Here is a 13,494-nt window from a genome sequence, read left to right on the forward strand (position 1 = left end):
GCACAAAGATGTATTTGATGATCCCCGGTGGCACAGAGCTAATCCTGCCTGGGGGTTAATCCTGCAGTTTAATCTCCTGTTCATTTCTATCTGTCTTGAGTGCCCAGGGTCCATCAGTCTTGTCCATCATTTCCAGGTGAGGCGGAGCAGAGGTTTAATGGAGGTGTGGGATGTTTGCATTACACTAGGTCAATTCCATTGTCCTTAAAAAATAAGAACCTTTCTGATTTGAAAAAAATAATATTAATCTTGAGTCTTTGGGGGAATGGAAAAAAATCTATAAACAAAAACATAAAGTCATCCATAATTCTATTCCCCATTGATAAGACCTGTTAGCATTTTAGTGTATTTGCTTTCAAATATTTCCAAGACAAAAATATTTAATCTTGTTGAGATGATATTAAGTATATATTTTTAATCCTACATTTAAAAGGTGAATGTTTTATGAAAAATTTTCTGTCATTAAAATTTTTTAGTAATCACGATTTTTAATGGCTACACAATATTATATTTACTTTTAGTGCAAATGAAAATTTACGTACCTGATTTCTTTCTTCCCAACATTTTATTATGAAAATTTTCAAACAGATAGCAAAAAGAGTTTTGTAGTGAACACACCTGTTATCCCCGCCATTCACACTATATGTTAACATTGTACTATACTTGGTTTATCATATGTCTGTCTACCCATCTTTTTATTCATTCACCCATCTTGTTTTTTGGTGCATTTGAAAATAAATTGTAGATGCCTATTCACTTTCTCCAAAATACATGTTGTTAACTAGAGCTAAATTTTTGTTTATATCTTTTTTGAGTAAACTCATGTGGACAGAAATGCACAGATCTTAGTTCACATTCACTGAGTTTTGACAACTGTATATACAAAGTTTTACTACTGTAATGGTGTACTCTATAATTAGAACGATACTTAAAGTCAAATCAGAGGGTCTGTAGGGTATGTTGGCAGATTAATATAAAATCGTATCAAGAGTAACTCAGAACTTTCCTGTGTGCTGTTTGACAGTTAAATATTTTTTCACATTACATGCATCTGAAAAACCGATGATGGGTTTTCTCTGAAAAGAGGGGAACATTTTAATATATCATTTATTTGTTTGATTTTTCAGCTTTGTTTTGTTTTCAAAGTAGTTCTAACTCTCTTGCTTTATTTCATGAAACATGATGGACTGGTAGATTTCCTTCCATTACACCAGTGGCAGAGGTGGGAACAGATTATTTTCTTTTTCTTTTTTTTTTTTTGAGATGGAATCTCGCTCTGTCACCCAGGTTGGAGTGCAGTGGCACAATCTTGGCTCACTGCAACCTCCACCTCCCAGGTTCAAGCAATTCTCCCGCCTCAGCCTCCCGAGTAGCTGGGATTACAGGTGTGCATCAGCAGGTGGGCCCAGCTAATTTTTGTATTGTAGTAGAGATGGGGTTTCACCATGTTGGCCTGGCTGGTCTCGAGCTCCTGACCTCAGGTGATCCACTTGCCTTGGCCTCCCAAAGTGTGGGGAATACAGGCATGAGCCAGCGTGCCTGGCCAGGAACAGATTATTTTCTAAAATACACAGCCTTGTATTCAGTCTGACAGGCAAATGTCATATGTTTCTACAGACTTTCAACTTTTATAAATGCCCAAGGGCCCATCCGTAGGGGTTTCTCAAATGTAGGATTCTGATTCCGTATTTCCTACTATGCTCCATGGTATTGCTAAGTGCCTGCATGGATGTGCACAGAGTTGGGATTCTTGCAGTTTGGGGGAAGGATACTTTGTTTTTGGTACAGTCATCATTATGGTTTTGTCATGGTCATCAGTTACAGTTTTTCTTTGCACTGTAATTATAATTTACAGTTTTACTTTATTACCTTTGGTTTAGTTTATTTTGCAATGTTTGGTTCAGAGTACTATGTGATAGTATGTTTTAGCCAAAACATACCTAGTTTTTTCCAAAAACTAGGCTTCAAGGTACATATCACAAAGGTTAAAATTAGCCAACCGGCTCATATTGCAAAGCAAATGTATGTCATGTTCCCGAGTTTGCGTGTGCAGTGTTCTTCCTCCAGGAGAAAGTGGCATTTGCTAGGGGGTGTGCTGGGCATCTGTGTCCATCCCAGGTGGCCTGGTGACCCTGACCTTCCACTCACTGGCCAGGCTGTTGCCTTTGGGGCCTTCCCAAACTCTTTGACTTGGATGCTGGGAATCCTGAACCATGCTTTGGCTCATGGCCCCACTCTTCTTTAGCCAAAGTGTCTCAATGTAATTTTCCTCTTCTTTCCCTCATTTACTTATAACATTTGTCCTCTAATAATAGTTTTCTGTCTGACTTTTCCAAATAAGGAATTCTGCTGTCTGCAGCCTCAGATCCTTTGAGAAATCATCAGTGCCAACAAATATTATTTCATAGCCATGCGGCACCTGCGAATGTAGCAACTTGTAACCATTCCTATAATAGTCCTTTGTGCTCTTTTGCTAAAGAAAGGCAAAGATTTTTTGGATGAGAAAAATTGGCAATTTGGGGCTAAGAAACCAGAAAACAGCCCAAATATGGGCGATTGGGCTGTGAGAGTCCTGGAAGGTAGCTCTGAGGGTCTGAGGGCTGTGACCTTGAATGTAGGCTTAGGGTTGGGCCCAGGTTGGTGGCCCATCTCCAAGTTTAGGGGATCTTGAAACATTACCCAACTTTTGACTGTGTTTTAGTTTTCTTGTCTGTTTCCCAGTGGTAATAACGTATGCCTCCCCAGACTCTTGTCAGGATTGAATTAGATTAGATATTGTCTTAGTCAGCTTGGGCTGCTGTAACAAAATATCACAGGCTGGGAGCTTAAAGAACATTTATTTCTCACAGTTCTGGAGGCCGCAGAGTCCAAGGCCGGGTTGGGTTCTGGTGAGGACCTTCTTTCTGGCTTGCAGAAAGCTGCCTTCTCGATGAATCCTCCCGTGGCAGAGAGAGGAAGCTCTGGTGCTTCTTCCTCGTCTTATAAGGATGCTAATCCCATTGTGGGGGGTTCCACCTTCATGACCTCATCGGAACCTAGTTATGTCCCAGAGGCCTCACTTCCTAATACCAGCACGTTGAGAATTAGGGCTTCCACATAGGAATTTTGGGAGACACAAACATTTAGTCCATAACAGATGTGTAAAGAGAGTTTAGCATTGTGCCTGGCATGAGTGAGTGCCCGACACATATAGTAGTTGTTAATATCATTAAGATCACTGTGCTCTTTTTTTTTTTTTTTTTTTTTGAGACAGAGTCTTGCTCTGTCGCCCAGGCTGGAGTGCAGTGGTGCAGTCTCGGCTCACTGCAAGCTCCACCTCCCGGGTTCACGCCATTCTCCTGCCTCAGCCTCTCCGAGTAGCTGGGACTACAGGCGCCCGCCACCATGCCCGGCTAATTTTTTTTTTTGTATTTTTAGTAGAGACGGGGTTTCACCATGGTCTCGATCTCCTGACCTCGTGATCCGCCCGCCTCGGCCTCCCAAAGTGCTGGGATTACAAGCGTGAGCCACCGCGCCTGGCCCACTGTGCTCTTAAGAAGGACTAGGAGAAAGGGTTTCCTTTGCATTATTGCTAAGGAGGGTTTTCCACTGTATCTGAGAAGGGGATTTGTGTTTATTGGGTCCTGCTGTGTAATTCCAGTGCAAGGTGAAGCAAGCAGCTCCATGGTGTGAAAGGACGCAGGCTCCCCGGAACTATTAAAGGGATAGGTGAAAACATAAATAAATAAATAATACTTCTTATGGCGTAATATTTAGAATAAAAACAAATAAAATAAAGGGATGAGTGAAGAGGAGGAAGGGGGAGGAGGCATCTTCCAGCCAGGATGTTGTGCTTCTAGCTGAATGAGAGGCTAATTAATTCACATCCTTCACATTTTCTGGCACTTAAATGACAACTTTAATATGGCTAAAATAATCTTTTTTTAAATTATTTTATATGATAGAGATGGGGTCTTGCAATGTTGCTCAGGCTACTCTTGAACTCCTGGCCTCAAATGATCCCCCTACCTCAGCCTCCCAAAGTGCTGGGATTACAGGCATGAGCTCCCATGACCGATTTAATATGAGTAAAGGAATCTTAATAACTTCCTTCTAAAAGGGAGAAGAAGACCTCTGCACCTTCATTTCCTTAATCTGGTTTTATACCTGTGTGTGCTATAAACTACCCCCAAAAAACCTACAAAGTTTCTGAATAATAAGAATCTGTAAGAATTCTGAAAATTATCAGTCTGCATCTACATCCTCATTCCCATACTGACTTATAATTTACAGCACCCTAATTTTTATTTGTCTCCTTTTATTACCAATCTAAATTTTTTTAAAATTTAGACTTTCCAAGTCTGTCTCTGACACACTTTAGCAATTGAGAGCGTATTAATTTTTCTGAAATTGTGTGGAAGAAATTGGCCAACTTAAAATAGGAAGCATTAAGAATGGACATGAAAGTCCAAATAATTGCCTAACTTCATATTTTATTTAATCATTTTCAATACTCAGCAAAGCATCAGCCTTAGATGGATTCAATTTGGATTCACAAACTTAATTTTTTTTTCTTTTCAATAGGAATATGCAATTGATTTGCTGGCAATTGATCAGGCTAAAACGAGGGAGTAGAATTAGTCACCAGGCAAAGCCCGCACTGGGGGGTTCATGTTACTTAATAGTCTGCATTTACCTGTTCCCTTCGTTGTTCCTTGGAAGAGACTCTCCATTGGATCTCTGAGGCATCCAGAGGAATAAACTGGGCATGACTAATGTGCACACAAATTGTCCTAAACCCGTGGTCACTTCACCCAGGGTCCGGTGGCATCTAGCACGCTACACTGGACAAGACCCTGGCAGGTGGCCATTGAGGAGCCTGCGCGGCTCTGTGCTGGAGGCACAGTGATTGTTCCTCATGACTGCTTGGCATTTGGCCAGGGGACCATATGCCTGGAGATGTGTAATGCAGTGGGGTACCTGGCCAGTTTCCCCAACCCTCAGGGGGCTTTCTGGTCTTTTTAACCAACCGCATATGCATAGGCTATATTCGAAGGACCAAGTTGATGAAAACAATATCAGCTTATGGGAGGAGACACAAGAAATTGGTGAATAACTTCCGTTGAATTGTCATTGCAATCCCACATAGGAGATCTGTGATAGTCTCTTTTCTCTGACATCTTTAAAATACAAGTTTTATTTTCCTGACCTTTTTTTTTCCATTTTAAAGGAAATAGTACTTACTGTAGATCATTTATGAAAAGCCACAAAAAAAAGAAAATGAAAATCACTAATAATTCTGTCACCTGAACATGATGACCATTAACATTTGGGGGTATACTGCTCCAGGCCACTTTCCTTATATATATATGTTATATATTATGTTATATATATGTGTTATATATTAGTATTTAATATATGTTATATATTAGTATTTAATATATGTTATATATTAGTATTTAATATATGTTATATATTAGTATTTAATATATGTTATATATTAGTATTTAATATATGTTATATATTAAATATAAATATATTTTAAGCATTTTGAGATCACTAAATATATGCTGTCTGTAACCTGTATTTTCTTTATAGTGTATTATGAGCATTTCCTATATCCTTAAAGTCTTCAAAAGCATAACTGTATCTAGAAATCTAGTATACAACATGAGGACTATAATGAGTCCTATTGTATTGTGTACTAGTGATTTGTCAAGAGCATAGCTTTTAAGGATGCTAACCACAAAAATAAGAAGAAAGAAAGGTAGCTGTATGAGATGATGGTTATGTTGATTTGCCTAACTGTAGCAATCATTTCACTATGTGTATTCTGAGATGAGCATATCAAAACATCATGTTGTGTATCTTAAATATATACAATAAAATAAAAGGAAAAAATTGTAATACCTCCATAGTACTCACTCACGATGACAGAAGGTACTGTGAGGAGTATTCTCATTTATAAATCTTGGTGCATATCTCTTGTCCTTAGGATATGTTCCCAGAGGTGGAATTACACCTCTCAACCTATGCCTTTGTAAGGCCAAGTTGCACCACCATCCCCCCGCATCCCCCCCCATGCTGCGGGTTTCTCACGCCCCTTCATCTGCAGAGAAGTGCCCATCTCCCTGGGTTTGTGCTAACACTGAGTGCCCTACTTTTTTGAGTCTATAAATCTCTAAGTGAAAAAAAATCTTGTTTTAATTGTCAGTAATTGTGTTTATTGGCCGTTTATTTTATTAAGATACGTTTTCTGTTGCTTGCAAGATACTACTCTTTTGTCTGTCATGTGTTAGAAAAATCTTTTTTCCAGTTTGTCATTTGCCTTTTAATACTATAAGTGGTTTCTTTTGATGTATTCTTTTTAAAAGTGAAAAATCTTACCAATCTATCAATCTTTTCTCTGGATGTTTCTGCTTTTGTTTCTGTGTTTATAAAGAACACACATCAATTCACCTTTTTTTCTCGTTCCTTTATGATTTTTTTGCATCTAAAATTTTAATTCATCTAAGATTTATCTCTGTATAGTGTGTGTCTCACCTTTTTTGATCTCACAATGTGTTTAGTTGTTTCACCAACACATACCAAATAGTTCATCCTTTCCTCACTAGTTCAAAATATGACCTGTATCGATTATTAAAATCTCATTCTTTAATCTATTTCTGAGCCTTCTCTTTAGTTTCATTAATCTGTCTATCTTATAGCAGCACCGAACCATTGTATTGAATTTTTATATCTAATAGCACAAATACTATCATTTTCCTTTTCAAAGTGTTCCTGGCAATTTTCACCAGTTTATTTTTCTAAATTGGGGTCAGCAAAGTAGTTTGAGGCTTTGCAGGCCCTAACAGTTTGTCACTAGTGCTCTACTCTGCCCTTGCAGTGCAGAGCAGCCACAGACTGTGATAAATGAGGCTGTACTCTAATTAAAGTTTGTTTACAAAACAGGCTGTGGGTTGATTTGTCCTGAGGGCCATGGTTCGCCAACTTTTGTTCTTGATGAGTTTTTGAATTACTTTGTCCATTCTTACCACGCTCACAAACACAAACACACACTCTTTTCGAATGTGTGTGTGTGTGTGTGTGTGTGTATGTATATATATATATTTTTTTTGGGATTTGGGTTTTTTTTTTTTTTTTTTTTTTTTTTTTTGAGACGGAGTCTTGCTCTGTCGCCCAGGCTGGAGTGCAGTGGTGCAATCTCGGCTCACTGCAAGCTCCGCCTCCCGGATTCACGCCATTCTCCTTCCTCAGCCTCTCCGAGTAGCTGGGACTACAGGCACCCGCCACCACGCCCGGCTAATTTTTTTTGTATTTTTAGTAGAGACGGGGTTTTACCGTGGTCTGGATCTCCTGACCTCATGATCCGCCCACCTTGGCCTCCCAAAGTGCTGGGATTACAAGCATGAGCCACCGTGCCCAGCCAAGGAATTTGGTTAAAATGACATCATGCTTACAGAATGGTTTGGAAGAAACATGGCGTCTTTATTACAAGGTCTTCCCCCTAGGCAGCACTAAGCATTATTTTATGTTGATCTTCAATGTTCTATGGTTTCTTTCATACAGGTTCTGCAAATTTCCGGTCTTTCCTTCTTTTCTTCTTTGTTTCCTTTCTTTCCTTCTCCTTACTCTGTTGCCCAGGCTGGAGTGCAATGGTGTGATCTCAGCTCACTGCAACCTCCACCTCCCGGGTTCAAGCGATTCTCCTGCCTTTGTCTCCCGAGTAGCTGGGATTACAGGCGTAAGCCACGACGCCCAGCTAATTTTTGTATTTTTAGTAGAGACAGAGTTTCACCATGTTGGCCAGGCCAATCTCAAACTCCTGACCTCAAGTAATCTGCCCACTTCGGCCTCCCAAAGTACTGGGATTGCAGGCATCTGGTTAACTTTAAAACTTTAACCCTTGCAGTGTTTTTCATTCTAGTTGCCACTGTGAATGGAGTCTGTGAATGGAGGAGGCGTGTCCCATGACTCCCTGCCTGTTCTGTGATTTGCTAGAAGGATGGCAGGACTCAGGGCTACAGTTGACAGCCCATCAGCAAGGGGAAGGGACACATGGGGTAGGGGTGGCTAGAAGAGTCCATCCAAGGGCTCCCACCCAGAATGTGGTCCAGCCACCAGACTCAAATGCAGCAGCCCATGATTCTGCGTAGATTTTGTCTCCAGTTCTAGCTTTCTAAAATGAAAGTAAAATCTTCTTTTAGTTTTCTTTCAGTGTGTACATTGGGAGAATGTGATGAAAGCCAGGGACAGCAGGCTCTGCCCTCACTGCGGGCCCTGATCGCTATTACAGCCCTGGAATTAAGTCCCTTAGGTTAAAGCTTGGGAGAGAGCCTGCTGATTCATCAGGATTTATCTCACTCAGCTCATTCAAATAAAAGAAACTTCTGGCCGGGCACGGTGGCTCATGCCTGTAATCCCAGCACTTTAGGAGGCCGAGGCAGGTGGATCACCTGAGGTCAGGAGTTCGAGACCAGCCCGGCCAACATGGTGAAACCTCGTCTGTACTAAAAAAACAAAAACAAAAACCAAAAAAAAACCCAAAAATCAGCTGTGCATGGTGGTGCACACCTGTAATCCTAGCTACTTGGGAGGCTGAGGCAGGAGAATCGCTTGAACCGGGGAGGTGGAGGTTGCAGTGAGCCGAGATTGCACCACTGCACTCCAGCCTGGGTGACAGAGTAAGATTCCATCTCAGAACAAAACAAAACAAAAGAAACTTCTTAACTAAAGCATGAAGGTAGAAATCTTGGGGAACTTCCTTATTAAGGGTGGAGAAACTCAAGCTGTCCTCAAGACAGGTTTACCTTTACCTGTTGGAGGATACTGGTTCTCTTTGTAGTGTGACCCACTTTACCAAAAAGACTAAAGGAAATAAAGCCTTCTGCAGCTGGGGTTCCTTCCACCTTCGTCAGTCAGGGAGCCTGCTGCCCCTGCTCCATGATGATTCTATGACCCTCTTCAGCCCTCTGCCCTGAGGGCCTTCTCTCAATTATCTATTTTATATTTTCTGGGTCTCCAGCCTCCTAGAGGCTCAGGGGCAGCTAGAATTTTAACTGTTTCTTAACCTAGGATTCTTCCCATAAATGGCAAGGGCTGGCATTCTGAGAGTGAGGCACTTAAAATGTGAACAGTGCTGAGTTAATGAACTTAAGTTCTAACTGAGATGTAAGTGACTTGCATAGAGCCTCTTCTGATACAAGGTGGGCACCCAGGAATAAAGCCGAGGGAGTCAGGGCTCTGAGCAGACCTCAGATGAGGCCTTGGACCCTGAGGCGGAGCTGCAGAGGGGAGGGAGGTGGGCCTTGGGGACAGTCTCTTTCCTTTTGCAGGCCTGCCTTGATAGGTCTGGGGCCGGCAGAGCTCTGCTTCCCCACCTGCTTCCTTCTAGCTTTCCTCAGGATTAACTTAATCTTTGCAGATTAAGAGGCTACAAATCCCTTCATATTCCTCTAGGACGCTTCTCACTCCTCATTTCTTTCTGCCTTCACACTTTCCCTTTGCAAGAGCTGGCATATCTCCCAGTCAGTCTGTTGCAGACACCTCTAGGCCCCTTTACTCATACTCCTGTTTGTATTTTCAGATGTATTTGCAATTTCTTGCCTGGAGTCTATAATGTAAGACTAGGCAGGGCTCCCAGGCACTGAAGGACACAGCAAAGGCCTTCATTTCACATAGGAATAAGTTATGAGCTTTGCAAGATCTTTAAGATGGAGGTTTAGCCATGAATTGGAGTGGGTTTCCTGAGAATTTCACAACCTAGTTAGGTTTTCTCTGTAAACAAGGGCCGCCCTTCTCTTCCTTCACACCACTTTTTATCTGGCCACTCAGGAAACACTAGTTATTTATTTATTTATTTATTTTTGAGACAAGGTCTTGCTCTGTTGCCCAGGCTTAAAGTACAGGGCTATAGGCCTGATCATAGCTCATTGCAGCCTTGAACTCCTAGACTCAAACAATCTTCCTGCCTCAGTTGCCCTAGTAGCTGAGACTACAGGCACATGACTCCACACTCAGCTAAATTTTTAAAAATTATTTTTTGTGTGGCTAGGCACGGTGGCTCACACCTGCAATCACAGCACTTTGGGAGGCCGAGGCAGGTGGATCATGACATCAGGAGATTGAGACCATCCTGGCTAACACGGTGAAACCCCGTCTCTACCAAAAATACAAAACAATTAGCTGGGCGTGGTGGCGGGTGCCTGTAGTCCCAGCTACTCGGGAGGCTGAGGCAAGAGAATGGCGTGAACCCAGGAGGCGGAGCTTGCAGTGAGCCGAGATCACGCCACTGCACTCTAGCCTGGGCGACAGAGTAGTGAGACTCCATCTCAAAAAAAATAAAAAATAAAAAACAACAACAAAATTCTTTTTTGTGGAGACAAGGTCTTATTACTATGTTGTTCAGGCTGGTCTCAAACTCCTGGCCCGAAGTGATCCTTCCGCCTTGGCATCCCAAAGCATTGGGATTATAGGCATAAGCCACTGCACCTGGCCAGGAAACACCAATTAATTCTCATATTAGCCCAAACAAAACATGATTTGGAAAGTGAACCAGCTCCAGAAATATGAGTTATCTGTTTCCCAAACTTCCTGCCTTTCTCCTCTTCTTCTTGCCTTCTCTGCACTGTTAAAGTTATCCCAGCCACTCTCCTTTCTCATTAAACTGAACACTTAAGGAATACCCCAAATACAATAATTAGGATTTTGAGAATCTTAAGATTCAAAGACCTCATCTAACTTCTCCAACTGCATTTACACATTGATGCTAAGTTGTCTCTTGATTCTGGTGGGAAACAGCCTCCGTTCAGTGTGTGTGTCCCCACCCGTGGGGACGATGTTCGCTAATGCTGGCTGTCACGTGTGAGCCCATGGTCACAGAATGTCGCTTGGATCTATTTCAGAGTTCCCTAAAAAGAAGAAGCACTCGGGAAATGTACAAGGAGAAGAAAAACTTTAACCAGGTAAGCAGAGGTTTTCATTCTAATGTTACATCTCCTATAAGTGAAGTCAACTCATTTTGAATTTTTTTTCAGTAAGTGTTAGCTTTGCCTTTAAAACATTCAAAGAAACATTACCTGCCCAAACACGTGGACTCATTCCTAACCTCCACAGTGTGAACATTTTCTTTGCAAACCCACAGCTCCTCCCTCTTATTTCTCCCTCAGGCTGACAAGCTGGTGATTTCTTCAGGAAAAAGAACTGGCTTTGTGTGAAACAGAATTAAGTGTAGTTTGGGGGCCTGACAATACTTATAAATGGTAAAAAGTGTTTTGACCTTCTAAGTCATCCACACAGTGAAATAAAACAGCCACTGTGGTGTCGAGTCATTCATAAGACATTGTTTTGAATGTTGTTGTTGTTGTCTTTTAAATGTACAAGCTGAACAATATCTTAAGTGGTCCTAATTGAAGGTAAAATATTCTCAGCCCTTTCTAGATGCACAGTATGTATTCTTCAAAACTTTCTTAGCTTTTCTGTAAAGCTGTTTTACTGGATTCTGTTTTTAAATTGCTGCTAGCATTAGGTGGTGGAGAGAACAAAGATGTTATTGGGATATCAGCTCACTGCACTCTGAGAGCAAGTAGTAATTAGAGAGACACAATGAATCGGGGTAACGACGAGCTCAGCAACCTCCACCGACCTCCTGCAGCCCTGTCCCTGTGAATTCCCCTCTTAAGGATCCCCTGGGTTTCTCCATTCTCCAAACTCACTGATCCCCAGGGCATCATTCAAGGAGGGGCAGGCCCCTGCAGCAGCAGAAAACTCAACTGTTCCCTTCCACCCTCCCCAACCTCCCAGTCTCACTTTGGAATCCATTAATAACAGGGAAATTAAAGTCTACCATCCCGTTGCTGGGTGCTTATACTCTTCTGGGCTGAGAGTGTTTTCAATTGACTGGCTCTTGCCCAGGGAAGATCTTTTCCTTAAAAGGGGAAATTCTGCCCCATTGTGAAATGAACAGCATGGAGTTGCATTCGCCCTGTGGGTAAAACGGGCCAAGAACAGGAGCTGCTGCTCCTTGGGCGCGTGTCAGAAACCCTGGTACCTGGGATTCGTTGAGCCGCCCACCCAGCCGGTGGGATTATTGAGGAAGGAGTTTCTGTTCAGCAGAATGGTGGAATGGAGCGCCCTGGGAACTGCAGGCCCGCAACCAAAACCCAAAGGAAGCTGGCGCCCCGGCGCAAGGTAGGCACGCAGGCAGTCACCCGCTCAGGGTGCTGGCTGGACGGATGACTTGCAAGCCAAAGAATATATACAGAGAGCGATATATTTCTGTTGCTTGACAAGGCCTTTCCCGCTGGTGGTGATGGTGGTGGGCCCCTGGGTGTCTTCCCTCCTGGCCGTGCCTGCCCTCTGCCTGCAACAGGAATCGTGTGTCATATGGAAAGCTGGACTTGACCAACTACTTTCATACCACATTCCTGGGGCTATCCAGTGATCTTTTGAAACCAGAAATGATATCCTTCAGTTTAGACTCGGCCTTGACCCCCCGCCTCCACTAGACTCCTGGCATAGCTTTAAGAAGTCTACAGTTACAAGATAAGATGGGCATCCAGCCTCCCGCTGCCTGAGCTGAAGCTGTGATTCCCCATCTTATGAGAAGGAGTGGCTTCCCTTACTCAGAACAGGCCGAGCTCAGCTTCCCTCAGGCCGCCCCTCTCCTGCACACAACACCTGGCAGGTGCAGCGGGCCCTGCTCCAGCTGCCTCGACCTCACGGAAGACGTCTGACTCCTTCATTTAATACACACTCTCCCATGGCTTCCAGGACAGTCTTTCTTTCAACCCCTGCTTTAGTCTTGGTGGCAGGCCTCATAGTGCATGTGTGGTTGTTAAGTAGAAATGACAGCATGCTGTCATGCTGACAGCTTTTTTCTTTAAGGAACGAGAAGACGTTTTGGACATTTTATCAGTCCTCAGGTAATCTAAAAATTGACACTTGTTAGAGTATGTCATAGGATCTTGCTGCTTTAACTGACCTGGGTTTAGGTTCATGGAGACGGAGGAGAATTGTTCTATGATAGATTTGTAGTGGACGGTGGACAGAGGGGAATGGTGTGAGGTTGAAGGTTTCCAGAAATCAAGGTGATTTGAGGGCTCTGTGGGGACCTTCTGCCCGCATGAGGGGATGCAGATAAGCACGTATAACCTCCAGCGTGTTTCAGGACCCTTCAGAGATCTTACCTCCTTCCCCAATTTTTCAGTTCAACTTGTTGGGGAAGACCCCCAGGAGTTGGTCGTAGGTATTTCCCTGAGCCTTCCTTGTCATATCATTTTTCCCCTTCTGTGGGGTTTGTGGTGAGCAAGGAGGGACCAGGCAGAGTGGGATTGCCTGAGTCCCTGGTCCACATGCCTGTTTGAGCCAAAAGCTTCCTGCACCATGCAGGCAACTCTGCCCCTCGCCTGCACCTCCCGGACTGGCTCCACCACATCAAGGCCTCACCAGCTGCAAGTTTCCACGGACGCTGGTCACAGCAGGCGGCCCTGTCCCCACCTTGTCCAGCCCAGTCTC

The 13,494-nt window shown here is 43.0% G+C and overlaps 1 protein-coding gene across 14 annotated transcripts in view; it reads left to right on the forward strand.

Moving 5' to 3' along the window:
* MTCL1 (microtubule crosslinking factor 1) overlaps positions 1-13,494 on the forward strand; it is a 126,913-nt gene that overhangs the window by 61,344 nt on the left and 52,075 nt on the right. For 10 of the 14 annotated variants that reach the window (XM_032152790.2, XM_058438643.1, XM_058438639.1 and 7 more), the window contains exons 4-5: positions 10,884-10,943; positions 12,091-12,168. In XM_032152790.2, the coding sequence (XP_032008681.1) occupies positions 10,884-10,943; positions 12,091-12,168 (138 nt within the window). The remainder of the gene's footprint in view (positions 1-10,883; positions 10,944-12,090; positions 12,169-13,494) is intronic. The other 4 variants (XM_058438642.1, XM_058438645.1, XM_058438651.1 and 1 more) reach the window with 2 other exon arrangements.

This window comes from Hylobates moloch, unplaced genomic scaffold, assembly GCF_009828535.3.
Source record: "Hylobates moloch isolate HMO894 unplaced genomic scaffold, HMol_V3 SCAFFOLD_5, whole genome shotgun sequence".
In the NCBI taxonomy this organism is placed as follows: Eukaryota; Metazoa; Chordata; class Mammalia; order Primates; family Hylobatidae; genus Hylobates; species Hylobates moloch.